We start from the raw sequence: 22,307 nt of genomic DNA, 5'->3' as shown, positions 1-22,307 counted from the left end.
CTGATGCCAGTCTAGACAGACACTGCGAAAAGAAGGCCAAATTTTTGGCTCTTGCCAGACTGCCTCCTTATAAAGTCCTTCTCCCAGAGCTGCGTGTGCAGGACCTTCAGAGAGAAGAATTAAGTCGTTTGATGAAACAATTAAAAGTGAAATGGTAATTTACTGTTCATATTAATGCGAGGAGAGGCTCAACTTGTCCTACCAAGGGGATTCCAGTACTCAGTGGAGATGGTCGCATTCATTTAATCACATATAAATGCGGCTAAAATGTTGGATCAGGCTAAAATGTGAATTGTGAGTTCTAGAACTCGGGTTCTAAACTGTTTAGTGTTGGCGCGCGCGTGTTCTCTTTGTTCTCTTTATTTTTTTCTGATGAATTTTCACATTGGATCCGTTGTTTTGTTTCAAAACATATTTATCGATAATTACAACACATTCACCACGGCATTAAAACTGATGTGAATTGATTAAGCGAAGTGTTAAAACAAACAGGTGTGCACTGGTGCCTCTTCAAAACTGGACTTATTTCAAAGGTGCGCGTGTTTGCTATGCTTCACACGCAGTTTTTTGTCTCGTGTCGGTAAAGTTTGTGTTTTGTTTTTTTGGAAAAAAAAAACAACAACTCAGAGTTATACCTCATTTGAATAAAAGATCAAGGCAAATATTCACGTTCATGGTAGACTTGTTTATTTAATGGTGGAAACACTTATTTCCTTGGTTTTAGCCACAAATATAAACATGCAAATGTTTCGGTGTTGTATGGTGGAGAGTGTTTTGAATGTTTTATGAATAATTTAATTTATTCCAACACTTTCTGAGAGAAATTCCTTTTCAGTAACCAATGCATTTTTATTTAGTGAAAGCGTCTTCAAAGAATGTAGATTGCAACCGGTTCAATTACGTGTAGCTGTTGCAATTTTTCTTTAACACATTTTATGAAACGTGTTAGTGCTACTCGCAATTCAGAAGTATTTTATTTGCATATTCATTTGAACTCAATGATCTCTGCGAGGTGAACATTCAGAATTACCACGGACATCAGTTTTAAGTGCAGCAAGCAAAGCCTATTCATATTCATCCAGCGTCACCCTCGTTCCCACTAAAGTACTTCTGTCCAATTTGAGTAATGTAGGCTGTTTAGAGTACTGTTCTGTCAGTGAGGAGGAGTTAGGAGCGGTGGGGTTCCGTGGGTTTTCAGATTTTTGTACAATATAACCGCACGAATAGTTGCCTGTGATGAAAGAGTTCCACAACGGGGTGTGGACACTTGCTTTTTATTTATTTATATAAAAGAGTGGTAGTGATGGAACTGCTATTTCTAGCAAGAACAATGATAACCCAAATAAAATAAAGCTTATTTAAGATGGACGCGTGTGTCCATGCATACCCGATAACACAATCAAAACGCATATGTACGGCATTTCGCAAATTAACCGCTAAAAGCTGGTTTTGAGTGCAGTCGGTGTTTCTGGCCTCGCGCGCTTTCACTCCTCTCTTTTATATAATCAGTGTCTCTCATTCGGCTGGACCGCCTCTCCCCATCTTTGTTCTGTCATAAACGGTGAGGTTAGTGCTGCAGCCTGCGAGTAATAGCCAGGAAATGTAGTTCAATAAAGCTGTGATCATATGCCCGCTGATCTTTCTGTTCTATTTACCTTTTTTCCCCGATGGAATTTCTTTGCGACCTCGCTGTTACTTTAATTTTCAGTTCACAACACGCAGTGCTATGTCAATTAGGCGTAAAGTGTAGTGTACAGCAGTAGGTGTGAAAACGTATTAATTACAAATTTAACATTATTTCTTTGCTTAGCAGGTGCCGTTATCCATGACTTACATTTTTAAACGCATTATTAATACTTGGATGTACTGAAGGAATTCAACTTAAGTGCTTTGCTCAAGGATACAATGGCAGTGCCCCACCCGGAAGTCCAGTTTCTAACCAGCTCACCACACCGCTACCCACAGCATCACGACTACCACCACTACACACGACAAATTGATTAAAAGATTTAAAGACTAAAAAGATTGCATTCTGGGTTTCAAAGTTTCAGATAGCTTCCGAAGTTGTGGTAGAGTTTCAATACAGTATATTAACTTTCTACCATTTATTTATTTAATCCTACAACAATATATTTTATTTCACTTGAAATGGTATGTTTTAGGTTGCTGCTAAGACAGAACCTAAGAGCCTTGACAATTGTAGGTCCAGGTAATCGCCCTCTAAATTTTAATTTTATAATAAACTACTTTCATTGGAAGTGGAAAGCAGTGATGGCTGTTGAACTATTTTTACTAGTTTAAATTTAAAACAAAAATATAACCTATATAATTATTAAAAATATGTTTTAAAAACCTAATACTGTCAAACTCTTTGACTTTTGGCTCGATTTTTTAAGGTCGAAAACTTTAAATAACGAATTTATTGCAAAGCTATTGCTTGTATTATACTAAATATTGTAGATGCATTTAAGGTTAAAACCCCTTGATGTTGCTACAAAAACCCCGTTATTGTTTAATGAATAATCGGGCGCTTTTCTGACAATGGCTGCCAACAGGTTACTTCTCAGTTTTTCATTTAGTCTATGGCTATCAACAGGTTATCAGTTCTTCATTTAGGCTATAATCATTTTTATTCCCTGTCTCGACTATCCAATCAAGATCGAGGCGTTCGGGGTTGTTAATATGCCGAGTTGAGAGTTGAAACAAAAAGAGCTGACGAGTGGTGATGTTATCATGTTGAGGATCCGCCTCGAGATGTCCAAGAACATAAAAAACAAGCTGGAAGTAGCGCTCAGCAGAGCCTAATTCCCTCTGTCAGCAGCGCGCAGAGGACCGGCGTGTTACCAGTGCAGCTGCCTGGAACTATGAGGCTATAGCCCACCTCGTCGGCTGTGACATATGGAACTATGCAACCAGCAAAAGGATGCAGAAGACCTGACACCTGCCTCCAGCAGGACGGATCTCCTGATATGCCACCCTTCAACGTGCGGTGCAGCGCAGCGGTGCGCTTCCTTAAAAAATATGAACATTTCATATCAATATATTGTTAAAAATGCAGAAAGAGGGGAAAAAAGTGCCCCACTTGTTGTATAACATGGGTAAATTCAGCCTAAAATACTTAAAATACGACATAATCATCAATTTGTTCGAATACCACTGCATTATTATTATAGTTTGAGCTATAGGTTTTTGTTTATGTATATCTATGGGTGAACATAGGCAAATTATTCGTTTATTTAATTTTAAACAAGGACCATTTCTTTGCGTTCAAATCGGCCATAATAAAACATTTGGTTCAATGTGACAATCCGTTCTTCGATCACAAAAATTAAAAATCTCACCCTCTCAACTGTGCATGTAACCCTTTTAATTTCCATTCCAATAATAACCTGTTTTCCAGATTGATTCCAGAAGGTTCCAGAACTTGTTTGAATGGGCATTTCAGTTCACTTCTCACAAATATTCAGTTTTGTTATGAAGTTGACATACGCATTATGTAAATGAACAAAAGCCTTACCTATGTTTTGAATACCCATCCTAACGTAATACTGAGAAATGCTATCTAGGGACTTTAAAATGAAAAAATTAGCTTTGCATATTTAAAACAATGTTTTGTTAAGATAGGTACGTGGGATTTCTTATTCGTAACGAATAAAATAATTCAACAGAAATAAAAGCCCGTGTAGTTGTTTGAAAATGTCTATTCACAATAGGGAAAATATGGTACTCATTCATTCAGAATACTTACATACCTGCGTATTTTCTCTTGACTTAACAAAAACATGGTCGAATTATGGAAATGTTGGACAGCATTGTTATTTGCGTGAATATATTTTAATTTTATTCAAAATGCATATTATGGGTTTATGGGGCGTTCAGTGTAACTACTCAGTCGCTTACGTTTCAGCAAGGACTTTTAAGATGATTTGCGTTTTTTCAATTTATTTCAGAATGTTTTTTGTTAATTTCAGTGATAGCAGAGTTGATAATAATAGTAAGAAACGAAAAAAAATATTTGCTTAAACCCGGTACTCAATTTGGTGAAAACGCTATAGTGAACAAAGTGAACGTTCTCTTAAACCAATAAATAATAAATAATTTATTTATTTAAATAATAATTTATCTTTAAAAAATCGAAAAACTATCGATAAATGGTGAAAAGGAGTATATAGCATTCCCAGTTTACAGTTAGCATCTTAATTTGAAGTAGCTTAAATAATTCATGCCAAGTTGTTAAGGACCAGCTCATGAACATCATAGCGCTATGTAATTTTTGTTTATTTATTTGTCATTTGGTCAGTATTTTAACATATGTCCATTGGGACACACAAAATCTCCCTCGAGTACCTCACGTGCAACCACCTGTGTGGGACTTCACTGGGTAAAGTTTTATATGTTGCGCCATCAGCAAAACTAACATCGAGTATAATAGTTAATTAGCTAGTAACTATTGCAGTTTTATCTGTGATTTCAAGAACAGATTCAATTGCTTTGTTGCAGAATGTGGAAATATGTATGTACGTATGAACTGAAGTATTGTTTTACATGCATGCGAATTTCAGCTCCAACATTTTTGCCTTCCACATCATTTTTTTTCCATGAATCGTAAACACATTTTAAACACGGTGCCATGGGGCACCTCCAGGAGCTTTGTCATGTCACGAGCGGACGGGTGGGGCTCATTGTTAGGGCTAATGGAACGTACGATTCACACGTTCAAAATTCGGACCAATACAAATACAGTACACTGCAGTCATTTGGAAGGCTGTGCGATGGAAGATACAGCACGCTTACTGTATTGTTGTGGACAACAGTAAGTTTGCGGGGTCGTGGGTGGCGGTGGCGGCGGCGGCGGCGGGGGGGGGGGGGGATCTCGTGCAAAGAAGCACGAGATTTTGTGAGTAACCGAACCAGTCAAACGACATGATCCTTTCTGGGCTCAGTAAAGCAGCAACACCTCCACAGCTGCCCTCAGCCGCGCCCGGCCCCCGTCCGCAGCTCGCGGAGCGCCTGCTCCCAGCAGGTGGCTCTACGCTCCAGTGTAATCCGGCGGGAGGAGCCGCGCCCTCGCCACACACGGCACTTTTTAAAGTGGGTGAACCTCAAACTGACCAGGACTGCAGCAACCTGCGTTTAAACACTGCTACGGAAGGTTACCTGTGGACTGAGACACGCCCAAACCCCTGGCGCTTTATGAGTATAGGATTATACCAAGCAAGGGTGGAGTCACCGAGTTTGGCGTGATCATTCTTACTATACTTACTATGTATTATTTACATTCTTCGATTGCAAACACACCGCAGGATTTAACATGAAATATTCTCCACGAAATGTCTGTTTTTCCCCACAACTTGCTCGCCATCAATTCCAGTGGGGGACTGCTTGTTGTGCTGAATGGAAGCTCTTAGCCGTGTTACCTTACGTTTATACAGCACTGAGCACTGGCCCTTTTTCGGAGCTTCCTACAAAAATGACTACAATATCCTTGAGTTCTGATCCACTGCAAACATTTATGTCCATGCCATTGAAATTTATGTCAATATACAGAATTTGAATATTTAAATACACAGAATAGAGTGTCCCATTCAGTCCGTTCCGAGGAACAGAACTCTGTTTTGGGATTACTGCATGTTGAACCAATAAAAGATCACTCCCCAAATATAATTCCGTATTTGATTGTTAGCTAGCTAGTCAGGAAGCCCGTTCTGTTATGTCCATTACATAACTCAGTGTTTTGAGGCTACTATGTGTAGTTGTCCGCGCTTTATGTTAACAAATAGTTGATTGTCATTAGCGTGCTCAGAGGTACTGACAACCGCTTTCACTGCATCTAGCGGGTCTAAACTGCAATGGTCTCTCTCGTTTGAAACTAGATTATGTCAGCTTTAAAAGGTTCAGAACCGTTTTTATTTTGAACAACACCAAGTCCATTAGGTTGGTAGGATCTGAAAATTAGTGCTTTAAAAATGGGTGGTATGTGAATTCTAGGGCATTGTGGGGCTTGAACTGTGATACACCCAGACACCCTCTCTATGAATGAGTTTCAACATCATAATGCTTTCTTTAACACCCAGAGCTAAGGAATTGTATCTGACATTTAAACACCATTGCTTTTAGTACTACCTGGCACATTCTTACATTGATGGTAGGCGCAGGGCTAAAGAATAAATGCAAAAAGAAGGAGATGATGAAGATCCTCAGGAATTGAAAGCTTGTCCTTCTTATCTCTGAGTGGAAATAAAGCCACTTGGGAGCATAAGAGTATAAAAGTATTGTGCAGACTTTATTTCATTTTACCTAGAACCTGCAGAAACTAATCAAAAGACGCTTTTACTCAGAGGAGCAGGTTGGCTTTTTTTGTTTTAGAGTCTGTTGGCTCTGAGAACAATCTGTTACCTGACAACAGTTTGAGAGAGAGTCAAGATCACGGTCACAGTCTTCTGATATGTGAAAGGGGTGCTGGTGATTTTGCATCCTTGATGATGACCTTTATTTTAATGAGAATGAATGTTTGTTCTTTTAAGTATCTGAAATAGGTGATGGTGTGAACATTAAACACCAATACACTTTCCCGGCTGCATAGGACATTTCTTTCAAGAGGCAGGGGTGAAGGGTTATGGGCAAAAGGCTGTCTTCTCCCTTTAAAACCTTCCATGATTTTTTTTCCAGTTTTTTTTTTTTTTTTTTTTTGCAGATCCATGTTTTACATTTAAGCTTTAAGTAATGTTTTCTTTGAACCTTTGTTAATGCCTCATACAATTTTGATCACTGCTATTAAATCTCTAAGTAATCTCTTCAAATTCTCCAAATGTTCAATTTACTGCAGTTATTTCAATCTTCTGAATATGTTCATGTCCAGAATGGTGCCTTTGTTCCCCGCATAGCTTTATTTGTAGAACTCTGCAATCTAACAGCATCAAACATTTTCTGTGGAGCAAGGAAATTAATTAAATGCCATGTCTTCTTTCTTAATGCAGCAGTTTTTTTAAATAGTCTCAGTCACTGACAAACGCATATTTTGCTTTGGCGGAAAAAGTACCATTTGTTTGATAATGAATGAGAGAAAGCTGTATTATGTCATATGTGTACTTCCTTGTCCTTGCTGCTCTAATTTAATAAGCTGACTGATATTTGTTGGAGTTGTTCCTCTCTCTTCGTCTTCCTCTGGGAAGTGTTTGAGGGCATGTTTCAAGTAGACCAAGTGAGTTCAAGTCAATTTAAATGTAGGCTTAATAGGCAGACTGTATTTCTTTGATGTTATCTGTCAGAAATAAATAGCATGATTAATTCAGCTTAACTGACCACTAGATGTGGGTTGCAGCAACACAGGCGTGCATCAGTCACAATTTGAACTTGTGACCTTTCATTTGAAAGTTATCCTGAACAGAGATTACTGTAGTAATGCTGACAGCAAAAATGCAAATCACATTCTCTCCATCACCATATTATAAGGTCCTAATCTAAATAAACAAAATCTTATCAAAGTCTTATTAATGCACCGTGTGCTCCCATTGTGGTTTGTGACAGATCAAAGGGGATGCTTTTAATGGCTGGTGTGTAATCTCACAGCAATGATGAAGATGTCAGAAAGCCGCTCTAAAATGTTACCAGCTGTGTTGAAACATGTGTGGCTCAGAGCTTGAAGAGTTCATTCTGCATTAGAGGCAATTGCTTCTTTTTTTTCCATGAGACCTCAGCAAAGACAAGGATATAATAATTACCATTGTGGCTTCAAGCAGACACTCTTCTGGGGTTTAGCACTGGGGAGACAGTGTAGATGGGCCAGGGCAGGTCAGTGGCAAGTGTGGATGATGTGGTCATGTTCTGTTGGATGGATTTTTTTTTTTTATGCACAAAGAGGAAAAAATGGAGGGGAAGATAACGGCCTTATTTCTCAGGAAGGAATGGGTGTTGGCATTACATTACAGGCGACTTACATTGGTTACAGTCGTTTTTGTTTGTATAATGTTATCCACTTATACAGCTGGATATTTACTGAAGCAATTGTGGGTTAAGTACCTTGCCCAAGGGTACAGCAGTAGTGACCTAGTGGGATATCGAACAAGCAACCTTTCGGTTACAGGTCCTTCTCCTTAACCACTATGCTTCACTGCTTGGTGGTGGGGGGGTCAATGAGGGATAACCGTCCTCGGTCTTGCAGGAGTATGCAGGTCAATGGCTGAGCAACAGTGTAGGTGTCACAGCGGTCAGGGATGCTGCACTCTCTCTCACACCATCACAGATTCTTTCGACCCCGGCCGTCTCCGAAGCTCTGCTGCTGTTAAACGCAACGTGGCAAGGCGCCCACTGCTGCAGCCAGCGGTACCGGAGGGAGAGGAGGGATCTAGCCTACTAATGTGCGTCATCCTTGGTGTAATACCTTATGATCTGAACGGATGCTGTAATTGGGGAAAACGTGGCAGAGGTCACTTTGTCTGGCCTGCACGTGCGAGAGCTGCACTGTGCAGTGCATTGTTCCGGGTAACGCAGCGTCTCGTGTCGTGTCGGGGAACAAGGGGGCGCGTGGTGTGAGCCAGACGGGTGACGGAAGAGCCGGGACAGCGGGGCGATTGTGCGCGCGCGCTCCCCTCCAGGGCGCTGGGCGCTCGGGACAGACGGACGGGCAGATGGACGGGCGGACGGACAGTGTCCGTATGAAGTCGTTCGGGGGGCCGAAACCGCCGCCTCCTCTCAGACCTGGCACGCGTCCTTAGGCCCCCGGCTGGGATTGCGTCTCGTCTGCCCTGCCCACAACATGCTGCTCCTCCGTTGGGTTGAGGGTGTTGGGGCAGGGGTGGGGGGTGTGGGAGTGCCTCAACAGACTGGAGCCCTTTTTAAGGCAGCTGCAGTGTCTGGTGTGTCATTGGTCTCTTGCTGCCTCTGCATGGAACGCACTCTCTCCATCTTTCTCGCTTTCTTTTTACATAGGGGTGTCGTAGCTATTTGCTGTCCAGTTCGTTTCAGTGCCACCTGAGTAAATCCCGAATAAAGCATGGATTGACATATCAGCACTTTGTCATTCCTACTTCAGCACTTCAATCAGACTGGTCCCATTGGAGGATATCCTGTCCATAGCTACTGGTTTAAAGGCTCTGTATTCCTATTCCTCTCTACCCCCCCAGATTCACACGTCCAAATGTCTATGGTCAGAAAGATAATCTGTCGTGAAGCAATGACGAAACGGCAGTTGTGGGGAAAGCCTGGTTGTGGTACATGAAGAGTGGTATAAAATTAAAATTAAGGGCCCATTATGTGCATGTTACCAGCATCCAAGTCTAGCAGGGGCATGCAAAGTATAAATGTATAGAAACATAACCACAGTTGCAAAGCATCTTGGGAGTGATGTCACTAATATCTTGTTCTCCTCTCTCTTATCTGTGATTTAAGAGTCATGTCCCTTCAGCACTCCTGTACAAGGCAGAGTCTCTTCCTAAGAGGCATTCTCCCTAAGCAGTGCTCGCCTAACCACATTCATGTTCTGTTTTGTCTTCTAGCAGCGTTGTGATTATAGCAGTGAAGAGCATTTGGTGTCAGTGCCAGGGCGGCTCTGCTTTGTGGAAGATGGCATTGTGTTTGAGCTCTGACCCAGAGCATTGAGTCCCGCTGTTTGTGTGTGTGTGTTTGTGTGTGTGTGTTTTTGGGACGTGTCTAATTGTCCTCAGGTTTAAGTGAGTGAGTTTATGGTAAGCTCCCTCTGCCTTCACTTGAGGCGCTAGGCTACAGTTGCCCTGCCAACAGGCAGCTTCCGCCAGGCCTAGGGGAGTCCTCTCTAGGTCTGCTGCTAAGAGGTCTTAAGCTCCCCCTATTATTCTCCTTCCATGCTATTACCCAAAGTATGGAGGACTTTTTTGGTCTGTGCTCTCCCCCAAACATGTACGTACACATACATACACACAAACACACACACGCCAGTCTCATCATACCCTGATTCAGAACTTGCATTGATTTCAACATTTTTTCCAAACTCCTGCCTTTTTTTCCTATTAAGATACAGCTGAGATTGTATATTGAATGATCTTTATAATAGTTGGCCTACTTGCTCATACGCACACTGCACACCTTAGTAAACATTTCAATGTATAGCATGAATTAACTGCTTGCACTGTGGAGGATGATTGAGGATTTCTCACTGGTCCTCGGGCCTACAGAGCCTGTTCAATGTGTCCATGTGCAAGCATGTGCAACCTTTTCGCGTCACTTCTAGAGTCATTTGCTGGGCAATGCTTAATGCAATTAAATGATTGGATTAGCCTGTGAAGAAACCTCCAATAATCTCTGAGGCCCCTCCTATCTCTGGTGGAGTGTGTGTGTGTGTGTGTGTGTGTGTGTGTGTGTGTGTGTGTGTGTGGGTGTGTGGGTGTGTGGGTGGGTGTGTGTGTGTGTGTGTGTGTGTGTGTGTGTGTGTGTGTGTGTGTGTGTGGGTGTGTGGGTGTGTGGGTGTGTGGGTGTGTGGGTGTGTGGGTGTGTGGGTGGGTGTGTGTGTGGGTGGGTGTGTGTGTGTGTGTGTGGGTGTGTGTGTGTGTGGGTGTGTGGTTTTTAGATTTATAAAGTTACAAGGATTCACAAAGGAGCATGGAAGTAATTGTTACAAATATTTTAGTAAATAATGCCACCACCCACATAAATAACTTATAATTGTTATTTCTTCAAAACTATTCTGAACAACTTCTGAAAACCTAGTTATCTCATCAGGATATTTTACTTAGACAGAACCCTCAATTTGTTTTCCCTATTTCAAACACTAATTTGTTTTAATGAATGTAACTCCTAACTTGAATAGAAATTGAATAGTAATAATTCAGTGCAATTCAATATGTACACTGCTTTCATAAGTTAACAAAGGATTTCCAAAGAAAAAAGTTTCCAAACACAACTATCAGATCTTTTTGTTGCCCTTCCAAATATGACTCTATAGCTAACCATTAACTACTAACTAACCATTTATTGATAGCTCACAATAGCTTTTCCGTCTAAGCTTTTGTGGCCGTAAGCAACACAAGGTTAAGATCCTGGTCATACATGTACACTCCACCAAAATATGTTGTAGAGTAATTTATATTATTTGGAATGAGCAGGTTTCAGGGTAATTTTTGCCTGTTTTCCCAGCAGCTGATTAAAAAAATACCCAGGGAGGCTACCGGTCTCGGATGTAGGCAGAGTTGCATTTTCTCTCTCTCACCACCCCAACGTGCCCCTCCCTCTCCTTCTCTGTATCTTCCTCTCCCTCTCCTGTCTATCTCTCTCTCCCTTGCCTTCTCTGTATCTCTCCCCCTTCTCCTTCCCTGTGTCTCTCCCCCTTCTCCTTCCCTGTGTCTCTCCCCCTTCTTCTCTGTATCTCTCTGTCCCTCTCCTTCTCTGTATCTCTCCTCCTTCTCCTTCCCTGTATCTCTCCCCCTTCTCCTTCTCTGTATCTCTCCCCCTTCTCCTTCTCTGTATCTCTCTGTCCCTCTCCTTCTCTCTCTCTCCTCTTTATCTCTCTCTCTCTCTCTCACCTTTTCTGTCTGCACACTGATGCTCAGTGATCAGCTTGTTCCTTAAGCCGTCCACAGTCTTCACCTACTGACCCGCTTGACCCCGGAGCATGAGTGTCACACAGACGGGGGCAGCTCTCGGCACGGCGGGCAGGACGCTGAACGTGTGCTGAACCAGTGCCAAAGTGCCGGTACAGCCCATTCCGGCCCCTGACAAGGGGTTAGCATAAGGGGCGGGGGGAGGGCATGCATGGTCGTTAAGGCCCACACTCACATGTTCCATGATGGAATTTGTTTTGTCTGTGTGAATTCGCCTTTCTTTAATGCATGAGTTCTGGCAAAGCACCAAGTGGGAGTTTGATGGTATTATTATTATTTTTTTTTTAAAAAAAGCTTTACTATGCCTGGTGTGAATAGGGGTTGGCCTCCGTGGATGAAGTTAGCAATGCTGCTGGCCAGATTTCTGTGCAGTAATCCCACTCCCACTTCCATACTGAAGCAGTAATCCAGGGCCAAAATCACTGTTGTGTACATTAACCTTACAGAGGCCACGCTGAGGGAAAGTAGTTTTCAGTTTATTCTGCTACTGCGGCAGTTATCTGGCTGTGGAAGGGCTGCCACAGGGGGCGCTGTTTCACAGGAGCCAGCTTGTTAATATGGGCAGGAATCCTCTCAGTCACGGTACAAACTATAAGCCTAATTGCCTTATCTAAACCTCAACATCACAGGATGCGGAGCTGGGGGACTAATAATAGTCAAAGTGCTTTCCACTAAGGCGGATTATGGACTCATATCTACCAGCGATTTTGTAAGACAGGGTTGACCCTTGGCTGAACCTGCTTGGACATGTGTTTGAGTAAGCAGAGGGATGGGGCAAGGAGCAGGGCACAGGCCTGGGGCGGTGAGTAGGTGAAACCAGGTGAGGGGGAGGAGTGGAATGGCGAGATCGTTCCAGAACTCAGAGTTCTGGAACAGGTTTTCTGTCCCGGGGCACTTACGCAACATTATGAAACAAATCAGAGAGGGTGCATGCTGGATCTGGGGGGAAAAAAAAAAAAACAAGAAATGACACAAAACAAAAAAAAAAAATAAGTGTGGCTCTGGCATGAAATATGCAGAACGCTAGGACGGGCATTTTCTGAACCATATGCTGTGACAGTGCACAGCTCTCAAGATGGAGGCACAGAGCGTGGCAGGTGGTGATCGGGACAGGCTCACATTTCATAACGGAGCGAGCGGATAGGCCGACAGAGGATGACTGCTGTGGTTCCTGATTGGTTGCGATGGGCCCACAGTATAACTGCAGGGAATAAGAGGGCATAATTCTGCTGCTGGAAGTTCTGACCGTGATCACATGTATGGGATCAAGGAAAAGGTCACAGAACAGGGTCGGGGTGGGGGTGAAAAGGTCACAGAAAGCGTTAGGGGTCAGGGAAGGGTTAGGTACATGCGGAGCAGGTGTTGTTTAGCCGTCTGTTCGTTACAGACTTCGGCTCACCCCTCCATGCTGCAGGGTTTCTTGAGCCCTCAAGATTACCCTTTTCTGATGAAGATTTGAAAATCCAGAATCAGAGTCAAATATTCAGAGAATTTAAATGTGTTTTTTTATGACTTGAGTTGGACAGAAATGCCTTGAAGCTGAAAACATTTAAAATTTTGTAGGAGAATTCATGTTTCTAGTTTTGTTTCAGTTTTTCCCCTCACAAGTTCTCCATTTTCACTGAAATTGCACAGACTGGAGCTGTGAATGTTTCATGGCAAAAAGTGAGTCATTTACCATGAGACATTAAATTTTAATGTACATTACATTTACGTTACAATGTGGTCCCGTCATGTATTATCTTAGTAAGAGCGATGTACGTACCTGTAGGTTAAAATTTTATCCACCGTACAGTTAAGATATTTACGGAGGCAGTTGTGTGTTAAGTACCTTGCCCAAGAATACAACAGCAGTGCCCCAGCAGGAAATCGAGCCGGCAGACTTTTGGTTAACAAGCCCTGCTCCTTACCACCACACCACACTGCTGACCCATTAGCTGATATCTTACCTCGATGCGAAAAAGGAGACTGTGCTCTCCACCCTATGCACAGCAAACGCCATTAACTAATTGCTAAATAGTTTAACAGAGATGACAGTGACGCGATTGCGGGGATTAGGAGATGCATGTGTGCATGTGCATGCATGTCCTGGCAGCTCCAGGTTGTGTTGTGCTGTGTGGAAACGGCAGCTGGCTGAGCTCTGGGGTTTAATGTACAGAGATTAGCGCTTTTGCTTCTGCGGTTTGTGTGCTCTGTGTGGTGCTGAAGCTGATGTTGTTGCAGACGTATGTTTCGCGTGGTGATGTGTTGCCTGAAGTTTGTGTATTGTGTATGATTATGTGCTTTGAGATGCCTGCTTGTGGATGAGGGTGTAGGTGGAGATTGCGTTTGTGAATAAGCATGTGGTTGCAGACGTGTTTTTGTTGAAGAGGGTGTGCTTCAGATGCATTTGCAGACAAGAGTGTGATTCGGATGTGTGTTTGTGGACGAGGGAGTGATTTGGATATGTGTGTTCGAGAATGAGGGAGTGATTCAGATGTATGTTTGTGGATGAGAGTGTGACTCGGATGTGTGCTTGCGGATGAGAGTGTGATTGGGATGTGTGTTTGCGGATGAGAGTGTGATTGGGATGTATGTTTGTGGATGAGAGTGTGACTCGGATGTGTGCTTGCGGATGAGAGTGTGATTGGGATGTGTGTTTGCAGATGAGAGTGTGATTGGGATGTGTGTTTGCGGATGAGAGTTTGATTGGGATGTGTGTTTGCAGATGAGAGTGTGATTGGGATGTGTGCTTGCGGATGTGAGTGTGATTGGGATGTGTGTTTGCGGATGAGGATGTGGGCAGAGCGCGCTGTACCCTGCCGCGAGCGAGGAGAAGTGGAGTGGAGCAAATCCAGGTCATGCCAGATTTCCCTGTAATCTCTGCCCCAGCGGTGAACCCTGGATCCCATTAAAGAAGATTTATTTCCAATAGTGTAGATGTTCAGTGGGGATTTTCTTTCATATTCTTTTGTTCATCATTTTTTTCCTGCTGAATTCGGTCTTAGATAGCTGTGGTATGAGAGAGGGGGGGCCCCTGACCTGTGGCTGGTCAGAAGGGACAGACAGCATCGGGGCACTGAGGTTACCAGCATCGCCCCACCCCCTACACCTCACTGCAGAGGGAGCTTTTGACAACACCTCTGCTTTCTCCCTGTCCATTCAAAACGCACAATTTGGCAGTTTGGAATGGGGATACTGAAGATAGACAGGGAACTCAGAGGGGGGGGGGGGTCAGAGTGCTGGAGTACCCAGCTAAATAGCAGGGGATCAGTTATTTCACTGAGAAGTTGGTTGATGTTCAGCTCTCTGGACCCAAATCTCATTTTCAAGGCACATTTACAAAGCTGTTAGTAAACGGCCATCATAATTTTGGGGGTCAATAATTAGGTTGTTTAGAAAGTGCCATTTGAAGTTTTTCACTGATGTATTTATTTAGAGATAACTTTAGAGATACAGTGACTTTCTTCATGACAAATATTATGGCTAAAAAAGTCACCTAGATATTTCCATCAAATGTCTTTAAGGCCTGACAGTTGGGGACAATTGAATACCTTCTTAATACGTACAGAGCGTATTTAATATGTTGTGTCCATGTTTCTCTGTGAGCGTGGCTCATTGGATTCGAGCTTGTTGGCAGGTTGATGGTGGTGGATATTCAGATAATTTGTTTTGGATGTTGGATACGGCATGTCATGGCATTTAAAAGACCCATAAGCTGGGTTACATAATTCTGACAGTCAAATAACCAAATTGTTGGGAAACATTCACAAAATCACTTTAGTATTTGATGGGTTTTTACACCCCCCCTCCTCCCCAAATAGTATGAATGCATTTTAATCTGGGATTAGATCAGACAAGGAGGAGAGAATGACTGATGTGGTGTGCAACTGGGCATGTGCAATCTGTCATGACAGAGGCCTATTGTCATATATATACATATACTGTATACATGTGTATGTATGTGTATATTAATTCTAAAATGTATATTACTTTTTAGGTTGTCTAGTCAGGATAGAACAAGATAACATCTGGTAGGGCTTGAATAGTGTTATGCTCACACTCACTGGTCTGGGAGTGCTGTTAGCCTGGTCTGACACTGTTGCTCATTCACCTTGAGTGGATACACTCCTGTTCTATTGTGCTGGAAGTCACTGTGGATAAGAGCATCCCCTAAATGAGTGTAATATGTGTGTGTGTGTGTGTGTGTTTGTGTGTGTATTTTTATTTAACATGTTGGTTTGCTTCTAATGAAAACAGGGATTGGAATGAATAAACCCATGGAGTCACGAGAATCATGTAATGTAATTGCTGGGCATCTTGTGCACGCACATGCCGCTTACCAAACGGTCCACTTGGGTGAGCAGGAGGCTGGTGGGGATCATATGCATTTTTCATTTGCATTGATTCTTCGCGTGGCAAGCAGTTCTTGATCTCTTCCATCATACCACACCCCTCCCCCCAAGTCCTGCTTCACGTGCTGCACATTAAAGCTCTCCTGCAGTAATATACTATGTCAAATAAGGACAGTGTGGGTTTATTGCTCTTTAACATGTTCCTTTGGTGAGGAGCACATGCAGTGTGTGAGGTATGTGTGTGTGTGTGTGTGTTAGGAAGTGTTAGGAATCCATCTTTGTGTGAACATTGATCACCATATATTAGATGATCATCCATCCATAGATGATCATCCATTGATCATCTATATTCCATTCCGTTGTCGAGATGGAATATTCCAATAGTCAAAGCCTTCCAGAGCACACAACGTCCAGTTCTCTCTGTGTGACCAATGACTCACCGCAGATCCCCACAGCAAAACGAATTGTATCAATGAATCATCCGTTATTCATGTGCGGGGTCCTTAGGTCCTAACTTCACAATTACAAACCAGAAGGAGTAGAACGTCTCTTCGGTCTTCATTGTGTGGTTAACTGATGAGCGTTTGAATACAGGTCCATGTAATCGATGCATGCAGGTCCAGTCGTTAAACAATGAGAAATTCAGTCTCGCTGCTAATGTGTGTCGCGCTTGCAGTGTGTGGGTAATGTGGGTTCTGCAGAATGCTGCAGACCCTCCTTCAGAGTCTACACATGGGAGGATGCAGGGCAGCTCTGTGATGCACTGAGGCTTTACATGCTGTGAAGCGTTATGGATCATAACCCCTCCCCCCAGATAATGGCCAACCATCCTCTGCTCATAAGATCCAACCCCCCCTGTTGAAACCCCCACAAGACCCCCGCTGGCCTGCCAGCCAGCCAGGGGAGTGGAGAGATGGCAATGATGCAGAAGACGAGGGGGGGGGAGATGTCCCAGACATGGCCACGAGCAAAGTGTGGTTGAGCCAATCAGATGCACACACATTTTGCTATGAGTGCGCCTGTAACCCACCATATGCGCACACACACACACACACACACACACCTCACCATGACGACGGCGTCGCGGCCGTGAGATGTGCGGTTCCAGCTGCGAACGCGCCCGAGTGAGCGGGGTCGGGGTACGCCGGGAGAGCCCGTCCCGCCGAGGGGCCTGAGGGGGGCACGCGCAGAGCCCCGCCCCCCCCCAGGGCACGGCAGCACTGTTGTGGTGCTCCTCACCAGTGTGGTGGGCGGAGGGGGGAGAGGCCCCCCGAAAAGCACAGGGGTGTAAAGAAAGAGAGGCGTTTGCCAGAGGAATGCAGCAAAGCCCAAATGGATCTATCAGAATCCGGGATGTCGAATGCCACGCGGCTTTCTTAAAAGGGTGGAATCCGAAACTGTGAGCTGTGACTGGCTGGCCCCTTTTAAGCGTCCTGTAGGGATGCTAACGCGTCTGCTAGAAAGGTGAGCTTTGATGGAGGTGTACGCAGACATTTTTGCCCTGTGACACGTGGCGTGTATGAGTGGCCCATGTGTGGATTGAATGCGGAGAGTTCTAATGCATAAGTCCACAGCTGTAAACAGCTGAGGGCACCAGCAATAACCTCTGCAGAAAAAAGGGGCGTTGGAGCCTTGATGGGTCATGGTGTCAGAGCTGATCCAGATTTCTGGGGGATGACTTGGTTGGGGTGCAAACCAAGGCTCCAGTGTCAGGACAAGGGGACTGAACCAGTGTGAAACATTCAGTGTGACACAGGTGTGTTCGACAATAGAAGTTGACATTTTAGACCAGATAGTCAAAGTATAGTCAAGGTGTAAATCAGCTGTTGAGTGAAAGGTAGCTGCACTGTGCAGGGTTGCAGCTCTCAAAGTCGGCAGTTAGTCATCCCTGATGTCATACCTCTCATGGTGACAAACAAACCCAAAGGCTGTGATGTGTTAACTTCCGTTTCTTTCCACCCCCGCGCAGGTGAAAGTCTGGTTCCAGAACCGCCGCACCAAACAGAAAAAGGACCAGACGAAGGACACGGACAAGCGCTCATCCTCCACCTCCGAGTCACTGGCCACCTGCAACATCCTGCGTCTGCTGGAGCAGGGCCGCCTCCTCTCGGTTCCCGTGCCCCCCCCCACCCCGCTGCTGGCCCCGCCCCACGCCGGAAACGGCTCCCTCCTGGGCAGCCCCAGCAGCTCCTCCCCGGGGGTAAGCAGCACCCCTCCCGGCGCGGGGGGCACCTTCGGGCTGTCGCTGCCCCCACTGGGCGCCCCGACCCCGCCCTCGCCCCGGCTGGGGGGGCCCCCTCTCTGCTTCTCCATGCCCATGCTGGGCGGCGGCCAGGACCTGCAGGCGGGTTATGGGTGTGGCTCCTCCGCCTTCGAGCCCTACACTCGGATAGAGAGGAAGGAGGCGGACCTCAACGGGAAGAAGAGCGTTTCCTAAGGAGCTGCGCCCCCCCCGGGGTCAGAACTGCAGTTCCCCCCCCCCCCGCCCACCATCTCCATCATTCCCCCTTTACCTGCCCCCCCCCCATTCCTTCCTCTTGCTGCCATACACACAGGGTCCAGGACACGGGGCAGAGGGGGTAACAGTGAGGGGGGGAGGTTTCTGGGTGGTGGAGATAATGACTGCTCTCAGTGTTTTGAAGTGATGTCTGTGTGTATTGTGAGGAAGATGGTTTGGTGTTTTTTTTTTTCCCCACCCACTCCTCACTGTTATCTAATTAATGTTCACTTTGCCTTTGCCTGTATTCTGTGTTTTCTGTTTTTCTGGCTGCCATGTTCTTTTTCTTCCTTCTGAATCCCTAAAAACAATGCAGGGCCCAAAGAAATCTCCGAGAAGGAAAAGGAGCAGTGTCAGTGTGACAGCAATGTCTCAATAACCTCACCTTACCTACAGTGTACAATAGCATTGGATCCCAACCTGGTTACACAGAGTTGAAAACTAACTGGTAAACTCTAAAATGGTGTAAAAAAAAAAAAAAAAAAACCAAATTCCAGGACTAGACTGATCCACAACTGAAATACAGTGCTTACCTCTAACAGGCTTTAGCGCATGTGTGTGTGCGTGTGTGTGTGTGTGTGTGTGTATACGCGTGCACGCCAGGTTTTGTGTGCTTGTGTAGGTGCGTTTGTGCTTTTTTTAGTACCCTAGAAGCTGTCGTTAAAAATCAGGGTGCGTAGGTAATGTCGGCAGGGTTTTCACCACCCCGCTGCCTGTGGCCTCGGGTGCTGTCTGCCCTGCCATTGGAGACCCAGCTCCTCTCATCCTCTGCAGTGACCACGTGTGAGCACTCGCACAACGCTGCCGTCACGTCCCCTGCAAAAACAGGGCCTTCTGAAGGCCGGGGTGTATTGTAAAGTGTGCTTTCTGACCGTTTTTGGAGCCAGCTGCAGAAATGAGTGGGCACGGCTCAAGAGTCAAACACTAGTCGACGTCAGTATTCTCAATGCATTGGTTACGTACATGCCAAATAACAGAGACAGTGGCTTCTAGCTGTACAGCACCAACAAAAGTTTGGACACACCTACTCATAGAAGGGTTTTTCTTTTTTTTCTATACTGTTTCTACACATTTTACAATAATAGTAAAGACATCAAACTGAGATAACCTAAATGCAATTAAAAGTGTTAAACAAATCTTATATATTAGATTCTTCAAAACAGCCAAACAAATATTTTTTAAAATTAGCATTTTTTTGGAAATAAATTCATACATAAGCGTCAACTTTCCTATTTATATTTGTCTAAGAAACAAATTTCAAGCATTTAAGCATAATGTCTTTGAATGCACGTTTCCCATTCTTGCAATCAGGTGTGTCCAAACTTTTGACTGGTACTGTATGTTAGGTAGACATTTACCAGAGCCAGTGGAGCAGAGGCTAAGGTTGCAGTAGAAGTTTCTTGACCTCTGACCCCAGTCTCTTCCTCTCAGCTCACGTGATGGGCTGTTTAATTTTTAATTCACCATGTCCAGCTGCTTTACTAAGGGCTGATCTTATCGGGTCAGACACAATTCGGTCATGCATCATGTCATTATTATCACCTAACAATTTTTTTTTTTTCCTGAAAAATTCTCGTATTTCAAGGACCAGTTTATAATGTTGGTCATTCAGCATGTTTGTCTCATTCAACCAGTAGAGTTCAGTCAGTATTTAATATTTAATATGTTCAAATCAGTGTTTCATATTTGGCTGTTCATCATTGATTCCTCTGTGAAATGTATGAATCATGAGCTCCTCTGAGGTTCGGCATCTACAACGCATATGCAGACCTGGTCATATCACTTTTGATCATATGACATATACAGTGTGCCACAGTTGAAATTTAAAAGACAGCAAATCCCTTCTGCGCAAGCTTTTTTTTTTAACCAGTGGATCATTAGTAAATATTTGTAATAGCTACTTTAAATGAAAGCATGCGTTTGGTAGTCATTTTCCTCCATGAATTCTGACCATGTATTCCCCTCCCCTTCTCCCCAGCGACAAGATTGTGAACACCTCCCCTGCAGAAACAAGAAGCTATCATAATGCCAATGGTCTGAGCATCTAACAGAATCAAACTTTCCTCTTCTCTTCTCTTATTAAGGCACTTTCGTTTCTTCTCTTAGGTTTTTTTTATTATTATTTTGCTGTCCCCCCACCCCCCTCACAGTTTGAGAATGTGGTAACTTTTCCCCCGCATCCATTCAGGGAGACAGAGATTATAGATGCATCCAACCCTTCCACTGCTTTCATTATTTTCATTTCAGCCCCCGCCTCTTCCCCCCCTCCTTTCAAGAATAAGAAGATGGTTATTCCATTCTGGTTATTCTATAGCTGTTCTACGTGTTAACATGCAGTTCTGAGATTGATGTAGCGGTCGGTGGAAGGGTTAGGTTGCGATCAAGGCGTCCTGTTTTCTCCGGCTGTTTGGAAGCAGCTCGCTCTTTGTCGGGATCCGAACGCACGTGCGTTGGCCCTGCCCTCTCGAGGCAGTCTGATAAATGCACTTTTTAACCTCTATTTCCGTGTGTCACCTCTGAATCGGCACAGTCTTTTAGAGACTTTAATGCAGCTCTGAGCTGGCTCTTTCTGCCCCCCCCCGCGGTCCTTTTTTTGATCCATTCAAGGCGACCCTGCTTTTTCGTCTGTGGCCTCTCCTTGTGTTTGCTTGTGCTGTACATTCTGCTGTTTGAGTTTGTGTCCTTCGGAGTCTTGTTTTGCGTGTTCCCTCCCACGCGCTGGGATTAAAGGCATAGGGCTCTTGCTGTATGCTGCATGAAACCAGGAAACCAATTAAAATAGATGTCCCCCCCCCCCCATGCCCAGCCGGCTCATGGTCTACTGTTTAACTTAGGCCTTGGATATGTGTCTCCCCACGGCCCAACGCAAATACGAATGTGGCTGTTGTTCGCGAAGTCACAATCAGGCGTCATGACCGTTGTGGGTGTCTGACCACAGCGGTGCAAGGGGTGCGGCACCGTGTGAGAATGACCTGTGACCTGCGGCCCCTGCTCCTCGGCGGGCACCGTTGCCGTGGAAACCGCCGTTGTCTCATCTCGGTGCCACGGTTGTGCCGCGCAGCTGTTGAACAACATGTTATTTTCCATAAGCATCATCCATAATGCAGGCGGCTTGTTATGAAATATTAAAACCTAGAGAGACAGATCAACACAGGGCAGTGCTTGTACCACCAAAGAAGCACTTATACATACATATATCTATTTTTAAACTTGTACAACTTTTTACTCCATGTTTCTAGACCTATTGGCCTCAAGGTTTTTTTTTTCCATCTCCTCTCCTCTGCGTGTTACTGAAAGATCTTGATCTGTCTTTCATTTCCCTCCGAGAAGCATTGATTTGATACATGATATGGGAGCATCTATTGTTGCCGTGATATGGGAGGTCCTCTTTGTGAGGTGACGGGTCTGGGATCCTTCATGAAGCTTTGAATAATTTGTCAGCCCAGTGAAGAGCTACCTCTTCCTCCCTGCTGCCGGTTCTACCAGAGACTGCTGTCTGTGGTGCAGACCGTCCCATGACAGCAGCGTCCCTCCTGCACAGCGCACACCGTGTGTCTGAATCTGTATATGACAACTGTTTGCAGGATGGTACGCGTTCCCCCCAACACACGTCGCCGAGGACAACAAAGGCCAGTTTCGCTAAAGCCAGAGAGAGGCCACTTTCTTTGTGAAACATCAAACAGGACGCTGTTGAAAGGGAGCGAGAGAAAGAGAGAGAGGGGTCTTCAGACAAGCAGATCGGGCCTTTGATCCAGTTTGTGAGATTTCGTGATGCATTTAGCATTGCATAGGTCTCCTCTCTCTTTCTCTCACCCTTTCTCTTTCCTTCTCTTTCTCTCTCACATTTTCCTGCAGTTTAAATCGAGATTTATAACCCCCCCCCCTCCCCCCCGATTTTCTGGCTCC

At 44.5% G+C, this 22,307-nt stretch overlaps 1 protein-coding gene across 1 annotated transcript in view; it reads left to right on the top strand.

The window, feature by feature from the left end:
• The window catches only part of vax2 (ventral anterior homeobox 2), a 32,067-nt gene extending 13,726 nt beyond the window's left edge, over window positions 1-18,341 (top strand). Inside the window, exon 3 of the mRNA XM_036550705.1 lies at window positions 17,874-18,341. Coding sequence (XP_036406598.1) covers window positions 17,874-18,341 — 468 coding nt within the window. The remainder of the gene's footprint in view (window positions 1-17,873) is intronic.
• Window positions 18,342-22,307: the final 3,966 nt, after the last annotated feature.

Source organism: Megalops cyprinoides, chromosome 18, assembly GCF_013368585.1.
Source record: "Megalops cyprinoides isolate fMegCyp1 chromosome 18, fMegCyp1.pri, whole genome shotgun sequence".
NCBI classification, from domain to species: domain Eukaryota; kingdom Metazoa; phylum Chordata; class Actinopteri; order Elopiformes; family Megalopidae; genus Megalops; species Megalops cyprinoides.
The sequence above is the reverse complement of the archived record's forward strand: the minus strand, read 5'-3'. Positions and strand labels throughout refer to the sequence as shown.